The sequence below is a fragment of the Cloeon dipterum genome, chromosome 1 (genome assembly GCF_949628265.1).
Source record: "Cloeon dipterum chromosome 1, ieCloDipt1.1, whole genome shotgun sequence".
Taxonomy (NCBI): Eukaryota; Metazoa; Arthropoda; class Insecta; order Ephemeroptera; family Baetidae; genus Cloeon; species Cloeon dipterum.
Genome location: NC_088786.1, coordinates 42,514,255 through 42,531,384, shown reverse-complemented (window position 1 = coordinate 42,531,384; position 17,130 = coordinate 42,514,255). Strand labels below are relative to the sequence as shown.

Genomic DNA, 17,130 nt, shown 5'->3' with positions numbered 1-17,130 from the left:
GCTTACCGCACGTTTTCATTTGCCCACCGGGAAGAACTCTCCCCCGGCCGACGCCATGGCTGCGCGTCGCACGAATCTGCAAGTCATTTTAGAAAGTATCATTGAGCTCCAAGTCCCCGAAAATGACTATGAGGAGATTTTCATGGCTCCGCCATCACCGCCTGCTGACGAGGTAGGCTTCAAGTTATTTTCAAATAATTGGAGCTTTTTACTAAAAGGCAGCAGAGCTTTTTCTTATGATTAGACACCGTTGCCGAACAATATTTAGAATCCCATGCTGAATGCCTCTCGTAGATCGCCTTTTATTTGCAGTTCTGTTAGCGAATGAGCGAAAGTCGGTTGTGCGGGGTCTCTTATATGGGAGGAAAATTCATTTCTTTCGGCTAAGTTCTTTATACTTAGGACTAGAATTTTGTTAAACACGCGAAAATCCTATATACATGAGTCTTTTGAAGCATATATTTTAAAAAAAATCCACCATTTTCCTGCTTTTATATAAATTTAAAATGAGAGACTGTCAAACAGTTTCTGGTCGCGCGATAAATGCTAATTAACCATCGGTAGTTATTTTCAATCCTAATGTTTTCAGGAGGACAGCGATGGATACGTGGTGAGCATTGCATCGACCAGAAAACCATGAATATGTGATAAAAACCCCGTTCCCCGTTCATCCAGGCACCTCTCCCTGCTTTTCGCAACAACACCGATCGACCCATGGTATATTGTGAAAATTGCGGCTACGTGATCATGAATTTCGGTTCAAGTAAGTAGCTAATTTACAATAAATTATGTTAACTTCAACTAATTTTTATTGCAGCTGAATAAAACCAACGACGAGATGCAGGCAGCGTTTCAAATTGGAGCCGATGCGCGAGCGGAACAAGAAAAAATCTTGATACGACAGTAGACAGAAAAAATCAACGCTGGAGGAAAGACGCATTAATTTGGATAAATGTTTCAGGCATTCTAAGTGTGGCGCGAAATTTAAAGTAAATAACTTGACGCTCAAAGTTGATGGAACGCACAATATTTTATATACAAGCGCTTGAGCTCCGTTTTAGTGGTTGACTCGGGGGCGGGGGCCAACTCGGAGTCGCCCCAGAGCGGGTGGCGGGCGGCGGCCGCCGGGCGGGGGCGCGCCGGCGGCCGAAAACGCGATTATATTCGGCCTGCGGAAGGGTCTCAGGTCGGGGGACCCTGAGAAAGGTCGGCCGGTTGCTTCAGGCTGAAGCGCTCGGTGGGCGCTTTCGAATGAGGGGTCGCGGTCGCGGTCGTCGCTGCGGTGAAAACTCGATTTTTGGCAAACATAAATCTGTTTGGCTCGGTGCCGCACCGCACAATCCTCCTTTCGTGCACGCGATTTGCACACCAAAAACCGAAAATCGCCTATAAAATGAATTTGGGAAGAGCTACAACGGTCAAAATTCGGTTTCAGACCCCCGCGCACACACTCGTGTGTGTTCGATGGTCAAATTCGAGATTAAATGCGCGGCGGCTCCGCGGCGGCGCCGCGCGTATTTTCACATTTTCAGCCTGGCCACTACCATGCTGGGCAAATCGCGGATTTTCGATGCGCCGCCGTGATTCGCCTATGGGCCGGATTTCCGCCAAAATCGGTTTGCACGGACTGCTCACCGGGCGGAAGAGTGTGGTACAGCAGTCGCGGCCCAAAAGAATTTTTTTTCCGCCCGAAACTCGAATTCCAAATTCCCATGTTAAGCTTATAGGAGGCGAAAAACCGTTCCGCGCCGCGCGCCAAAGACTACTCCTCCCAGGTTTTCATCCGATCAGGTCGAATTTAGTCTTAAAATGTTTGCAGATAAATTTCGCATCGACTCTAACGGGCTTTTTTTCAATTTTTTAGCCCAGGTCCGAAGATATGCCTGCCGAAATTTGCCCGCTTAATAACTTTTTCGCTATGGGGCGGAAAAATCTTTTCCGCACACCGTTGACTTCGTCCACTCGTCGCCTGCTCGAATCTAGAGTTTGGGGGCACTGGGGCTCATAGGGACCCCGCGGGGTGGGCGGCGAGTACCGAAAAATCGCGTTTTAAAACTTTGAAGGGTCACCGCTGACCCTGAGGAGGTCACCCGGATTTCATACTCGCTGTGTCTTAGATTTTTGGGCAAACTTAAATTTTGGCTATCTTGGAATTTAGATCCCAAACAATGTGGGCTCCCGTGTTAATCTTATGGGAGTTTCGATTTTTGCCTGTTTTTAACCCTTTCGGCGCTTCCAGCTCCGGCGCCGTTCTAGCAGGATGGCGGTACTACCCGTCAAAATGAAGCTAATCGCATCCTCTTTTGAATGAGAGTTCGCGGCGGGCCGTCGGACGTCGTGGGCCTCCGCGGGGGCTCCTCAAAAAATAATTATTGTCAAAACCACGTTTTTCGGTCTTTAGAATTTTATATCTCGGCCGCTATGGGACTTGCGGGCTAAAACCGGTGATGGCTCAACTCGTCGTTAAATTTTGCGGGCGACGGCATTGGTTTCAACCCCACATCCCCCTCGCACCCCCCGCTGCCCCGGAAAGACCCTCCAAATGCCTCTTTTGGTTTTATTTTTTTTTTAAATTCGCCTATGGGCGGTTTCTCCGTTGAAAACGCGTTTGTTGGCAACCTTGCGTCGACCACCCGGTTTTCGCCCCGATCGGCCCCGTTTTGGCGATTTTTTTACACAGGAGCATAGCTAGGGAGGCCGCTCGCTTCGAAGGGGCTCCTCGGGCCCCTATGGGGCGGCGGCAAAAAACCTCTCGGGCCCGGACCCCCCTCGGCCCCCCCGCCCCGCCACTTAACTCCGCCCCCCCCCCCCTTGTCGGTGGGTATTATATAAGTAGGGTCCACACACACACATAATGGAAAAGTACCTGTTGCTGGCCGCCTGTGTTGCTTACTTTATCGATTCAGCCCCCACCCCCACGCACACACTCTTCGACGCGGCGCCAGCAGACACACAATACTCGTACTGAGGCTTGAACAAATAATTTTATTTCATGTTCACCCTCACTTATTAAGTATATACATATTTAAATGTCCCACAAACGACTTGTCAAAGCGTAAAAAATGATAAACGTGCAACATGTTAGTAATTTACTTAAAGAGGATTGATACAGGGCAACAGTTGAAAATAATTAGTGTTGGATGCATATTCAACATTTTCCAAATTTCTCTAACATTTTCAGCGTTTAATACTATCACATTTTCTTGGCTGATTTCGATTCATTTGGTTGAGGTTCAAACAGCACAACATGAAACCTTTAAGGGAAACTCTTTGTTACATGTGAAATAAATGGGATTTTTTAAGTAAGGAGCCACGGTCTTCGCCATTTGAAAGGCATGCTAACCTTTTGCAGCCACTTTTCCCAAAATCCCACAAATATTTACAATGCTACTTGATGACCGTCTTTGACCAAGTGTCTGAGCACTTGAATCGATTCTTGAGTGTCGAATTAGGCAAAGTGAATATTTTTCCGTTCGAAAAGTGCAGCGCGAATGAATACTGTTTTTTCCCCGCCAAAACAATATGGGTGCGAGAATTGCGAATTTGTGAAAGCTGGTTTGAGCACTTGCATATAGAGACCGCAGGTGTACGAATGTCTTCTTTGTCACATCCAGCCAGCTCTGACGCATGCGCAGCTCTCACATTCGTATTGTTTAGGCGGGGAAAAAAGTTGGCACGTCACGCTGCACTTTTTAGTCGGAAAAAACGTCCATTTTACTTAATTCGACCCTTAAATTTTGATAGGTGTGATCAGGAAATTCGTCTTTAATGTCAATTTTGGCTTATTCAATCGAATCCTAAAGGACGAGTTGATGCATTCCAAACCGCAGGATTTTCCAGCACTTTGCAGTGTCAATCCTCTTTGATTTTGCAAGAAATGTATTTATGTTAATGATGATTGAGGTGTTTGATGTGAAAAAACTGTTCATTCCGCCGCATTAGTAACATATCGGTCCGGCTGACGTAATACACGCGTCAATGCTTCAGAGATAATCGAAAGTGCGGTCTAATTACTCTCGCATGCACCACACGTCGTGTTTAAAACGACTAGACTGACAGAACGATCTTAAGATTTTATGCAAAGCTCGGTTGTAATATTCTGGAAAAATGTAAAAAAGTGGGAGCGCGCGATGGTTGGCCTTGTTACAATTTTAAGACAGGGGCATGCAGGTTTGCAACCCAAAAATACACACTACATAAAGTAGTAGTTATATTGTATGTATATTTGTATTTTCTGGTGCATGGAGAACGCATGAAAAGGGAAATAAAAACTTGCCAATAGTAGACGTAAGCGTGTTATAAGAAAGAGCAATATTGCAGGCTAAGTTATCAGATTTCCATTCCTCGTAATCGAGATGTGTCCATTTTAGCGTATGTAACCTTTAAGGGCAACATTTTGCTGTGAAACAAAATATTATTTCAAGTAAGGAGACATTTCTAACTGTGCAGCCACTTTACTCGAAAATTTGCATTGCTCATTAGGTCGATTTTGGCCTCAACTGAATCCTAAAAGACGAGTTCATGCATTGCCAACCAGTATCAATGCAGCGTATCAATCCTCTTTGCTAGAATTGTATATTTATGTTCATTGCATTTGGTGTTTGATGGGAAAAACTGTTCATTCCGGCGCATTAGTACCACAAATCGGTCCGGCTGACGTCAATACTTGAGAGATAATTGAGAGTACGGTCTAATTACACTTGCACCACGTGTCGTATTAAAAACGACTTGACTGACAAATCGATTTTAAGATTATACACAGCGCTCGGTCAAAACTGGAGAAAAATGAAAAATAGGAGGAGCGCGCGATCGTTGGCCTTGTTACAGTTTAAGGGAGGGGTATGCAGGAAAATGCAACCCAAAAGAGAGGTGCCATATACACACACACACACTACATATAGCATTCTATGTATATTTGTATTTTCTGGTGGAGAACGCACGGAAAGGGAAATGAAAACTTGCCAATAATAGACATAAGGAAGGGCAATATTGCAGGTCAAGTTTTTGTAAATTTATGCATGTTAATAAAATTTTTATTGAAAACACACCACCACTCTTTTGTGTCTTTTTAAAAATTACAACCCAATCATTTTGAATTTTCTACGTAGTTTCTAGATTCTTGTGGTCATCAAAATTGGTCATTTGTCAATTTCAACTCGCAATTTTCCTGTTTGACAACGGTTCACACAAACAATTCTGCATTTTTTGTCTTTATTGAAATTTTGTTGCTTTGGATTTGGGTCTGCAACGCAAGAAGCAGACGCTAATTTTTGCTAAAATTAATAAAAAAGTTTATAATATTCTATATTGCAAAGTTTATGGACATGTTTGCAGACATAATGTAAATCTGACGAATAAATATGCAGGAAATGTTGAAAACCAGAGCACTAGAGGGAACTTCTGTTGGAGCAAAGAGTTTTATAAACAAACCACTGAAAGCACGTGGCTCGCATGCTTTCGAGACGCGAACGCAAAGGCCGATCGATAGCCAGCGTGTTGGCCCGCCGGCCTGCAGATGGCAGCAATTACCGGCAATTACGTTTTTTTGTTTGCAAAACCTTCTACTGATTTTACACTTTTTGTCAAGCGAAACAAACGATTTTAGTCAGACATACACTTTTTTGATCATGTAAATATCGAGTTTGCGTCGAAATTGCGAATAAAATATCATTTAATGAAAGAAGTATTAGACCGAGATTTCGAACTAAAATTAATAAAAAAAAAAACAAGGAAATGAAATTGATCATTGATAAAGGTGTAATTGTGAAACACCAACATTTCAAAAAGTACAAAACTATTAAAAGATTATTTTTATTTCTAACTTTCAAACTGAGAAATATTGGCAAAAAACATGCCTGCGTGTGTGATTTTGGAGGGTGGATGGAGTGGCGTCGGTAAATTCGCTAAAAATTGCTGCTCTGGACCGATCTCAGGGTGGGGTACCCCGAAAAAGGTCATCAGGTTAAATGCGTAGGTAGTGCTCGTCGAGACGAATCGTGTGAGACGTCGTGACTTGAAATCCATCAACCCGTCGAATTTAAACAAAAAGAAAACGATTTTGGCCTGTGCACTTTTGTTGAGTTGGAAAAAAGAAATTTAATTTTGCTTTGGGCGCCATGCCAAGCACCGCAACATCTGTTTCCAGACCTTCGTGTGCGGTGGAACAGCCATAATCGCAATCTGGGTCGCCGTGCGGGAAAATTGGCGAATTTTCAAAGACCTGAGACAAAAATGAAGTGAAAGATTGCTTGCTATCATGTGACTAATATTTTTTAATATTTTATGCGCTCACTCAATTTTTGTAAACACAAAATTACCATGCACATTTCTGTCGTTTCTGTTGTAGCAGCTAAGCGAGAACCAGCCGATAAATTATCAGGGCAAATTTTTCTTTTGGCATTTTCAGAAGGGAGATATGCATCTACACGGCAACCTTGGAAAAATTGAGCTATTTTCTAATTTTCATGCAGAGAGTATAATCAGGTAAAGGTAAAAAGGATCTCTCTTTCTGAAAATACGGCGATCGCAACTTGTTTCCAAAAGTTTTTCATTTTTAATAAGAACAATCTGAAACATTGGCGGGACAAATCAATCAATGAATCTACGACGGAGTTTTTGTTCCGTTTTTGCTACGTTTAAATTATTGAATACAATTTTTAGCAATTGCGAATCTGCTAAACAACCAAGCGCACGTGAGGGCTGCTCGTTCTACTAATTGCAAATGAGTTGTGCATTGCACACAATTTATCTCGGTGCATTCTTGGTTTTTTGCGTTCAAAATTCTTATATATGTAAACACCCTCATTGTCAGCCCCACGAATCACGATGCGAATAAATAACCTGCAATTTATTCGAGTGGAAAGGGTGTGATTTGCAACGATAATTATTTGTAGGCCAGCAGCGTCACTAAAGAAAAATTTTCCTTTGAAATATCTCTGCCGTGTTAGTTTTTTTTTTTTTATAAAGCAGCAGGCGATTTGCTAAATTCAGCTGATGCTTATTTGCTACGGGCGGCCTGCTCTCATTGACACCGCTCGCTGAATGCTCACTTTACAGCGAGCTGTTTACTGCGATGAGGCGTACCTTTTCGTGCTGTGCACTTGACCCTCTGACACACATATTTTACGCCTCACTTTAAATAATAAATAAATTACTAAACAAAATTGAATTTCTCGGAAGAAAATATTTGTCGATGTCGATCAAAAAGACCGCAGCAGCAGCAGCAGGGCTACATTTGTTTGCAATCCTTGAATCGTCCTGAATTATCATTAATTAATTAATTATGCCTTACTCGCCAGGACAAATTGAAAAGAGCAATTTGATTATTTAAATAGCGAATAAAAATCATTTTTGGCAAGGGAGAGTGACAAAACGTTTTTCTTTCATTTAAATTTGAGGTCTAGGCGCCACTTGCTCCTAAAAATAATTGAAACGAATTATTTAATGCAAAATTAGATTCAGATAATGAAGACACGAATTTATTTGCCATTCTCTCAACAGCCTCTGATAATTGCATTTCAATCAATTGTGCGGCACGAGTAAAAAAGCTTTGATGACGCGCGGCGGAGGCAAAAGGGAAAAAGTCGGTATTCTGCTCGCCGTCGGTCGACGGTCGACACGCTGACAATTCCGCCTCAATGAGCGTGCGGCTTCTCTTGCCCCCGCTTTCAGCCTTGAAAATATAATATGCCACCTGCGCTGCAAAGATGTCGAACCGGTTGCCTAGTCTCAAAAAGAGTGAACGTGCCGTTTGTTCCTGATGGAATCTTGGAATCCTCTCGCTCTTTCCTCCGGTCATATCAACAATTAATATTTATGAGATGCGCCTCAAACAAATTAGTGAGAGAAAGAAAGCTGTCGTGGATATTTTTAATACTTTGCCGGTAATTTTTAATTTAACTTGTGCAGCACACGCCAACTCTCGGTTTGCTTCCTCTCTTTATATGTAAAAATTCGGACGGTTTACTATCTTTTTTGAGCATGAAGACGCATAAATTCCATTCCTTTTGTTCAATTGTTCAAGTGCTTCTAATTATCTTCATAACCAAAATACCTTTAAATCAATATTTGGCTTAATTTTTTCGTATTTTAATTTTCGACTCATATTTTTTTTAAAAAAAAAATAATCGATTTGTAGCAAAAAATTGATACAATCCGGCGAATTCAAATAAAAAAGTGTATTTATTTATAACAATTAAAAACAAACTTTAGCATTGCAGAGAAAAATTGCATTAAAACTACCAATAAAAAGATGAGCACTGCGAGGTGCTGTTAACAAAGGAAAAGATTTGCCGTTTTTAAACTCAAAATCTGCCAGAAACCACGAATTCGCGGGAATTTAATACTTAAAATGTCATCCTTGCCGCGCTGCCGCTCACCAGCCAATCACACGGCATCAAATAGGGGGCAGGTCACATGGCAGGCCGTTAACGGTTTGCAGATAAAAAAACCGGTAATTTTGGTAATAGATTATGTTCTAAACAATCAGATAAAATCATAAATATAATTAAATTAATGCAGTTCATTTAAAAAAATAAAACCCTCAATTAAATTAGTTCAACAAGTTAGATTGATCTGTGAGTTTAAATGGAAAATTTATAAAAACCGGTTCAAACAGCGGTTAAAAATCACCGCCACCGGAGAAACTAAACAATAAACACGGCGGAATCGACCGGGCTGGTTTTGGAGTCGAAATATGTAGACAGGATTTTGGGCCAAAATGGGCACGACGGAGGCGTACACCTTCTACGGCACGCAGCTCGAGGAGCTGACCGAGGGTGAGCACTCGATTTAAGGGTTGAAATGCGCCAGTCGGAATTATTTTGGGCCATTTGTCGGTGGGCACGATTTGTAATGTTACCACTACTTGCAGATGAGTTGTGGGCGAAGAAGCCCGTGCCTGTGGAGGAGCAGGTGGCGACGGACAAGCAGGGCCGGCGGCGCTTCCACGGCGCCTTCACCGGCGGCTTCTCGGCGGGTTACTTCAACACGGTGGGCTCCGAGGAGGGCTGGACGCCGGCCACCTTCCGCAGCACCAGGGCCGAAAAGGAGGCCAAGCGCCTGCAGCGTCCCGAGGACTTCATGGACGACGAGGTGCAGAAAATCCCTTTTTGCAGAAATCCCTTAGCCTGCTAACCCTGAGCGCGTCCATCCACAGGACCAGGAGGTGTTCGGAATCGCTCCGAAGGTGCTCAGGGCGCGCCAGGAGTACAAGAAGGCCACGATCGGCGGACACGGCTCCACGTCGCTCGAGGGCCTCCTGCGGCCCGTCAGGGACACGGTCGGAGTCCTGCTGTTCAGGCGCATGGGCTGGCGCCCTGGCCAGGGCGTCGGACCGCGCCAGACGGCTGCCGAGAAGCGCCGCCGACGCCAGGTACGCACCTTTTGTACGGCAATTCCAGCACAGTTGTTCCAGATTGACTCTTCGGGGACATTTTTATTAAAATTTGAGGGAAATCGACCTACGTGGTTCAAAAATATCCCCTTTTTTATAATAAAACTTCAGGTTGCTGGTCGTGCTGAGGAAGAAGAGGAGCCTGAGGACGACCTGGAGGGTGTGACGTTCGCACCTGACGACCTGACGACCCTGACCGTGGCCCCGAAAACCAACACGTACGGCATGGGCTACGTCGGACTGGCCACGCCCTTCTCGCTGTTCGAGCCGCCCAAGCCGGTCATGAACGCAGCCGTCGGTGGCGTCCGCGGCCAGGTTTATACCCTGAGTTTTTGGTTTTAAGGTGGATTTTTCAACTGTTTTTTGTCTGCAGGCATTCGTTGGTGCGTTTGAGCGCGAGGACGACGACATCTACGCCGCGGACGACACGAGCCGCTACGACTTTTTCCTCGAGAGCGCCAACGACCCAACGAGAGCCGCAAGAGACGCAACGACGAGTAAAGGGCAGAAATTGAGGTTTGTTTGACAGACGCACTCCTAATGCCAGGCTTGAGCATTCGCTCTTGCCGGCTCACAAACATTCTCAATCGCGAATTACAAAGTTTCCAAATGTATTCCTTAGATGGCGAAACTAGAGAGGGGACCAGGGACAGGGATTACGGGATTCCCGTCCCGTCCCTGAGGGACGGGACGTATTTTGAATTTCGGGACGGGACAGGGACAGACTGCAGCGGGACGAGGGACAGTTTTATCGGCAGCAATGGCAGCATTAAAATTAAAAGGATTCCCAGTTTGTCAGTTTGAGGAGGAAAGGAAGCAATCAGAGTTCGCCAATTTTGCAATACGCAAAAATGCACCACTGGCTTTTTGCGCAAAAAAAGCAGCTGGAAAACGCTAGTTTTGGTTTCATACAAATTTTTCCGAATTTAACCTCAAGAAAGTTAAATATTCCTTGCCAAAAAAGTCAATATTTTGGACAATGTTGAATGGAGAGTTAAAGTTTTTGGTATCTTTGTGACCAGTACAGCGTTCGCAAAAACCCGCATTTTTTCAGAAAAATCCCACTGCATTGCACAAACTGTTTTATGGGTTTTTATCTATTTTTTTCCAAAATACATGCATTTTTTTTTTGAAAATAACAAACTCACATAATGGATGACCAAAAAATGGGATTTTTAAAATTCAGTAAAAATGCCACTGGTTTCCACAAAAGACAGACAATTGTAACATAAACCGCAATTTTCCAAAATTTCCGACCTTTTTTATCGCAAAATGTGACCTTTTAGGGTTAAAGTAAAAGAAATGTAGAAAACTCAAAACTGGTGGGTTTTTTAACTTTTTTGTGCGCATAAAATCCAGTGGTGCATTTTAGCGCATTGCAAAATTGGCGAACTCTGAACCACTGGCTTTTATACAGATTTTGTAAAATCCCTATATTTGGTCATCCATCGTGAAAATATTTTATCTTGTACTAAAAAAATGCACGTGTTTCTGACAAATGCGCAAAATTGCAGGAAAAAAAGCAAAACACTTTTTGTAATGCAGTGGCTTCGTCCGAAAAAAATTCAGGTCTTTGGGAACCGTGGAAGCCATTAATTTCCCTGGTCGTGGAAAATGGCGCAACTTTCAACAACCGAACTCGAATTTCCTTGTTGCAAGTAAAGGGCAACAATCAATTGACCAGCCCGTTGGCTCGCATTGTTCAGCGGCACTCTCAGGAGTGTGAAAGCAATGGGAGATATTTGAGCAGTTGCGAGATCTAATACTGGCTGCTCAATGCGTCAGAGATGGCAAAAAGTGGTTAGTTTAGTGACTCGAATTGCTCAAATTGCTCCACGGGCTGGTTTGCACCTTTGCAGCATGCGTGATTTGGCTTCACGGGACGAATGTCTAGCGTTTCAATGCAGTCCTCGGTGCGGAGGCAAGTGGCCCCTGAGTGGGCTGGGTCCCTGTGCGGCCTGGTGCGCCCATTCAATCCGTTGAAGGTGTTATTCGCACTCGGAATTCAGCATTTGTGCTAGTGCTGTGCGCGCCCTTCCTGGTTCTCTGGTCCTCGGACATGGATAAAAAAGCAAAAAAATTCGACAAATAAAATTTGGGTGGTTGTTGAGCGATGCGCAACAAGGACTAGTAAAAAGTCACTGTCTCCACCGACCTATTTTTAAAATTGAGCACTCCTGCGAGGTTACAATTTACATATAAATGTATAAATTTTTATTTACTGACAAAAATGACCAATTTTAAAAGTTCAGTAAAATTTTTAAAATTTACGAATCTGGTATAAGGGGTTGAGGTGTTGAGGGGGGCGGGACTAAACAGGGACAAGGTAAAGAGCTAACAGGGACAGGGACGAACCCGAAAAACAAAAATGGGACAGGGACGGGATTATTTTCTCTGGGACGGGACAGGGACGGGACCAAAAACCCGTCCCGGGTCCCCTCTCTAGGCGAAACATAACAGTCACACGAGAAATTAAACGAGTGATCACAATTACTCGTTACAAGATTTTTTCGCATTTTTTCAAATTTTTCTATTGTCCTTTCAGGTCGTACCGTGACGGCCGCGAGAAATTTCTGCCAGTGGACGCTAGTATGCGACTCTCCCTGTTGGCGCCAGGTCTCTTAAGAATTTCAAAGGTGCGTTTTACCCTGATCCTGAATTACCACTATTAATTTTTTTAAATAAAATTCAGGTTCGACTGGAGGGCCGTGGAAAGTGTCTGTTCAGGGTGCCGGTGGTGCTGTCGGCCCAGGTCCAGTCCCAGGTCGACGCTAGAAAGGTTTGAAAATTTTTTAAAACCAATTTTCCGCTCTCGAAGTAATCAAAACCCGGTTTTGTATTTGTCAAAATAGAGCTTTTTGAAACAAAAATTTATAAATCGGCCCTGAAAAAATATTTTATTTGCAGACACCCGTTGCGTGAGGAGGTCGCTAACCTGACGAGGGTTGGCGTTGATTTGCAGAAGCAGGAGGTGGGAGGTGCGGAGAAAATTATACCCTGGGCAGCGACTCTCAGGTGGAGCAGCAGCACCGCCACTCCAACTCGTCCACCGAGACGTCACCTTCGAGCGTTGAACGGCCTCAAGTCGCGCTGTAGTGAGTTTTATATTAAAAATTCTAATGATTAAAATTACGCACGACATTAAAATGCTCAATCTGATTTTAAACTGTGTGAGTTTCTTGCTTGCAACAAGTGAAACCTGCATTATTCACTGTAAAATGATACCAATTTTCTAAAATTTAATTATTATTGTTTATTCTTGCCAAAGTCATAACATAGGACACAAAAAAATATAAAAATTACAGCAAGAAATGGCATACAATAAATAATGTGACCGAAAAAATGGCAAAATATTATCTATAAAACCACCAATTTCAAAAATGAAATTCTGAAATAGGCAAATGATGTGCTCGGAAACGAAATTAATTTGCATTTTGTGAACAAAGATAATCGATATTCTACCCAAATCATGGATAAATTTGCTTCAATGCATATGTCTTGCCTATTCTAGGTCAAAAAATATCAAAATCTGGATTTAATTCCATTTTACGCCACTCTTCGTATTTTTACGCTTTTTTAAAAATATACATTTCAGGTGCACTCTGTGAGCATCCACCTGGTGCTTCGGATGCGGCACCGCGCGGCGCGTGTTTGCGGTGCCGGTGGCCACGCACACGCCTCCGTGTCGACGGCGCCGTTGCCCGCCAAGTTCCACGCTGTGGCGGCGACTCGCGAGCTGCCGTCGGACATGCCGAAACTACGGCCGCGCTGCAGGGCTCGGACAGCGGCATCTCCATCGAGTGCAGCTACCTCGCTGCCCCGACGGCTGAACCTGAACCTGGGCTGCTCCGTCCTGACCGCCAGGGGCGACGACGTCGACGTCAGCATCCCCCTCGAGCGGTAAGGGTAAGCCTTTCGGTTTGACTCTAAATTTTTGTCACATTTTTCGTGCGATTCAGGTGGTTGCATGGCGCCATCACGCGCGTCGAGGCTGAACTGCGACTGCACCCTGAGGGCAGCTACCTCGTCAGGAACGGCGACCAACCCCAATTAAGGCAATTATTTAATCAGTAATTAACGGCTTCCATTATTCGGGCGAGTTGCTGGCCAAAAACAGCGCCCTCTGGTCCGGCGGAAACCCAAACGACGTCAAAAAAGGGCAAAACCGTGTGCGTCCACGTCGAGAAGCAGGCCGACGAGCAGCTGAGGGACTGCAGCTGAGGCTCCGACACCCACCGCTTCGTTTGCCAACTGCCTCAATCCTGTTATTAAAATAAATGTTTTATTTGTTTAAATAATCTACAAGATGCGTGTATTATTTTTGTCTCTAACACTTAATTATTTATTTGCTCTGAAAGCAGGCCAAGTGCTGTAGTAAAATTAATTAAATTCGCTGATTAGATAAATAAAAAAAATTATTCCGTGTCTCGCCGGTTGCATAGTTGCGACTTTTGCAGGCGCACGGCAGCGGCGTCAAAGTGGACGACTGCTGCACCCCAACGGCACCCTCGAGCCGCCACCCTTCCTCCGACACGACCTCCACAGGTGCCGCGCTTCAACCACCTCGGCAGCTCTGTTAGAGTACAAAAAAATGTGCTCTTTTCGGATTTGGGAGTTTTTATTTCAGTTTTCATTAGATTCGTCGTCCTGGATTTGGTGGACCTGATGACAGGGTAGGCTTCGGCATTCTTGAAAATATATCCATGCGTCATGCGTCGCCGCCCCAGTTCGTCTGGACGCTCGACAAATTCCCTGCTCCTCACAAATTTGCGTGTGTGACGATGCTGTTGTAGTGCCTGCCAATAGGTGGCACCTTCTTCCACCTTTTCCAACCTGAGCACCTTCTTCCATTGCTGCATTTTCATTTTTTTAATCTTCCCCTCTGCGAGAAAACGTCAAACTCTCACGCTGCGAGCCCATCAAGTAACCAATAATTGTGCTCGATACAATTTATTGGCCAGAAATGTTTAATTAATTTAATCTTGCGAGTGTTCTGATTGGAGTGTTAATTAACTGTCGTGTGTTTAGCGGCGCTCGTCTTTTTTTATTTTGAGAACAGAAATTGTAGAGATTTTTGTTGAGTGGTCCGGTAAAACGGGGTTTGTTTGTGACCCTGCTGTCTTCTTGTTGCCATTTCGGTTGGCGCGTGAGTTGGCGTCCTGACACTATTTTTTTGTCACGCGATCGGGTTGTGCGGTGGCAATTTTTTAAAAGCACTGCTCCCAGCATTTTTTATTAGGCCATCAGAGAGGAAAATTTTAATTAAAAAATTAAATCGGATCGTGAAGCAAAAAAATTATATTTAAAAATTTTGAATAAAAATCTCTCTTTGCAGTTTGAAAATAAATAATGACTCTTGTATTATTTGATTGTTTTTAATTTTCATAGCTCAAAACAATGTGCGAATTTTAAAATTCGATGTTTCATTGTTGTTTTTCTCCCTGAAAATTATGCCAGGATAATGCGTGTCTATTGTAGATTCAGTTGTGTGCGATGCGACTCGCTTTAATTTTGATAAGGCGTGCGTGTCGCTGTTAAGTTCACACACTCGCAAAACACCGCAATTACAGTCACAGGCCAAAAATGGTTCGAAATGCTTTAATCGTCCTCGATTATCATTATTTAATTATTTTTCAGCGCCTGACATCACAAATTAACAAGTGGCTTTTCCATTGCCCTTATGTTATATCCTTAAGGAGAAAGTGCAAAAATCATGCTTTTTAAACTCCAAAATACGATTTTTTCGTCAATATTTTCAAAATTTATTTCACCTCGGTGCAGATTTTCCCGGGTAAATTTCGCCTTGCCAGCTGAGCTTATCATTACATTAATTTAATAAAAAAAAATTCAAAATCGTTGGTTCTGTTTTCTTTGTAGAGAAGTGGTTTTTCGTTTTATTTTTTGTATTACTACCGATTGCCGGCAGCCAAATCTCTGTTGCATGACTAAAATTGAAATAAGGGTAAAGAGCCGATACGGAATTCATCTGCGATCGTTTTAAGAGTATAAACACGCACCGATCGGATCAAAATCCTTGCAGAAGATGGATTTTGAACTTTAAAAAACCTGAATTTTGGTAATATTTTTAATTAAGCCACGATTATTAACCTGTCCTCTTCTAATTTCTAATTGACGAACGACGATGGCGAACCGAGTTTGAGATTTTTTCCGCTGATGGGCGAATTACGGCGATTTTTTGAAAAATTGGAAAAATTTGCTTGCGCTCTTTCGGCACGAAATGAGCAGCGTAAATGCGCGCCGCCGACCTCCTGGCCTATTTCATTAAATTTCGGCGCTTGATTAACACCGGGGGAGATGAAACAATTTCAAATCTCGGGTTTTTTCATTGGGACTTTGCTAAAATTAATTTTTTTTCTGTCTTTTTCGGTTTTTAACTTGGGAGAGACGCGCATAACGTGCACTCTGAGTGCGTTCTTCGGGAGCAAATTTTTCTCCCTGGGATGGAGTCCCGCTCCCGAAACAAATGTTTCCTGTTACCGGAATTTCCTGGTGCCCTTACCAAATATTTTCCCCGGGAATTCCCGCTCCCGACTTTTATTTCCCGATACTTGCCACTCTCGTTTTCTTATTTCCCGCCAAAAATTTTAAATGCGAAAGGAGACACCATGTGCGTTGATAACTTTATTTTTAGCTCGCATATTTACAAATACAAAAATGCTCTTTTATTGTTCCGTGTTGAAGTTGAAAATTAAACTTTTGGTTGATAAAAAAATTCACGGAGGCAATTTTTACTGGGCCACGTTAAATACTAAGTTTTAAATAAAATTCAATTTTTCTGTAGAAATGCAGAGATTACTAAAACAAAACCTAAAAAACTGCATTTTATTTAGATCAAGAACTTTTCTCCCGACTATTTTAAGTTGCGAGAATCATCACACGTCAATGAAAGAAGATTCTGATAAATTTTAAGTAAAGTGAATAGTGAGTGACAAAAAATAAATATTACAGCTTGAACTCCGCAAATTTAAATTAGGACAGTTAATAAAGTTTTTTTAATCATTTTAGGAAAATTAAAAGCGAGTTGTGAATATGAATTTTGACTAGGTTCCCGGGAATTCCCGCTCCCGGCTAAACTTTCCCGCTCCCGTCCCGACCCTGGCTCCCTTCTAAAAATTTCGGTCCTGGCGCCGGGAATTCCCGAGACATTCCCGTCCCGGCGAACGCACTGTGGACTTTAATATCTTATACCATGTGGAATATCACAAACAGCTTTTCATTTATTTGCAAATTCTTTATCTGCTGCGCAATTGCAGGGGGCTCGTTAGCATCAGCAGCGCGGGATGAAAATGGAAAAACGAGCACTTGGAGCCTCGTTGAATTTATTAAAGTATTGCTTCCGCCGTCTATATACCTGCGTGATTGAGAACTATTTGTAGGTTGCTGTGTATCCGTGAATTCAGGAAAATGCAGATGTTACCTGGCCGAAGCAGCATGTATATATACTACTTACTATACCCTAACTTAAATTTTGAGACGGCCGAGAATTGGAAATTTGGACACCGATTGAAGATCGACTGAACACCCAAATTTGTCGATGTGTCAGACCGTTTTAAAAGTTAAATTCGACGAGTTTCACAACATTTTGATATAAATCCAGTTCTTTGATTGATCGTTTTATTCCAACGGGAAATGGAAACGCGTCTAGAATGCTCCGAAATATTCGAGCCGGCAAATACTCACTGACCGGCACTAATAATGAAATTCTATTTCAACTT

At 43.1% G+C, this 17,130-nt stretch overlaps 1 protein-coding gene across 2 annotated transcripts; it reads left to right on the top strand.

The window, feature by feature from the left end:
• Positions 1 to 8,657: 8,657 nt before the first annotated feature.
• On the top strand, positions 8,658 to 13,699 carry LOC135934031 (G patch domain-containing protein 1 homolog). 2 transcript variants are annotated; one of them, XM_065475538.1, is made up of 10 exons: positions 8,658 to 8,777; positions 8,873 to 9,093; positions 9,158 to 9,373; positions 9,506 to 9,709; positions 9,768 to 9,910; positions 11,940 to 12,030; positions 12,087 to 12,173; positions 12,302 to 12,489; positions 12,990 to 13,294; positions 13,354 to 13,699. In XM_065475538.1, the coding sequence occupies exons 1-8, from the start codon at positions 8,720 to 8,722 to the stop codon at positions 12,314 to 12,316; spliced, it is 1,035 nt and encodes a 344-aa protein (XP_065331610.1). In that variant the 5' UTR covers positions 8,658 to 8,719; the 3' UTR covers positions 12,317 to 12,489; positions 12,990 to 13,294; positions 13,354 to 13,699. The 2 variants fall into 2 exon arrangements, with proteins under 2 accessions (XP_065331610.1, XP_065331609.1); XM_065475537.1 differs by having other exon boundaries at positions 12,990 to 13,300.
• Positions 13,700 to 17,130: the final 3,431 nt, after the last annotated feature.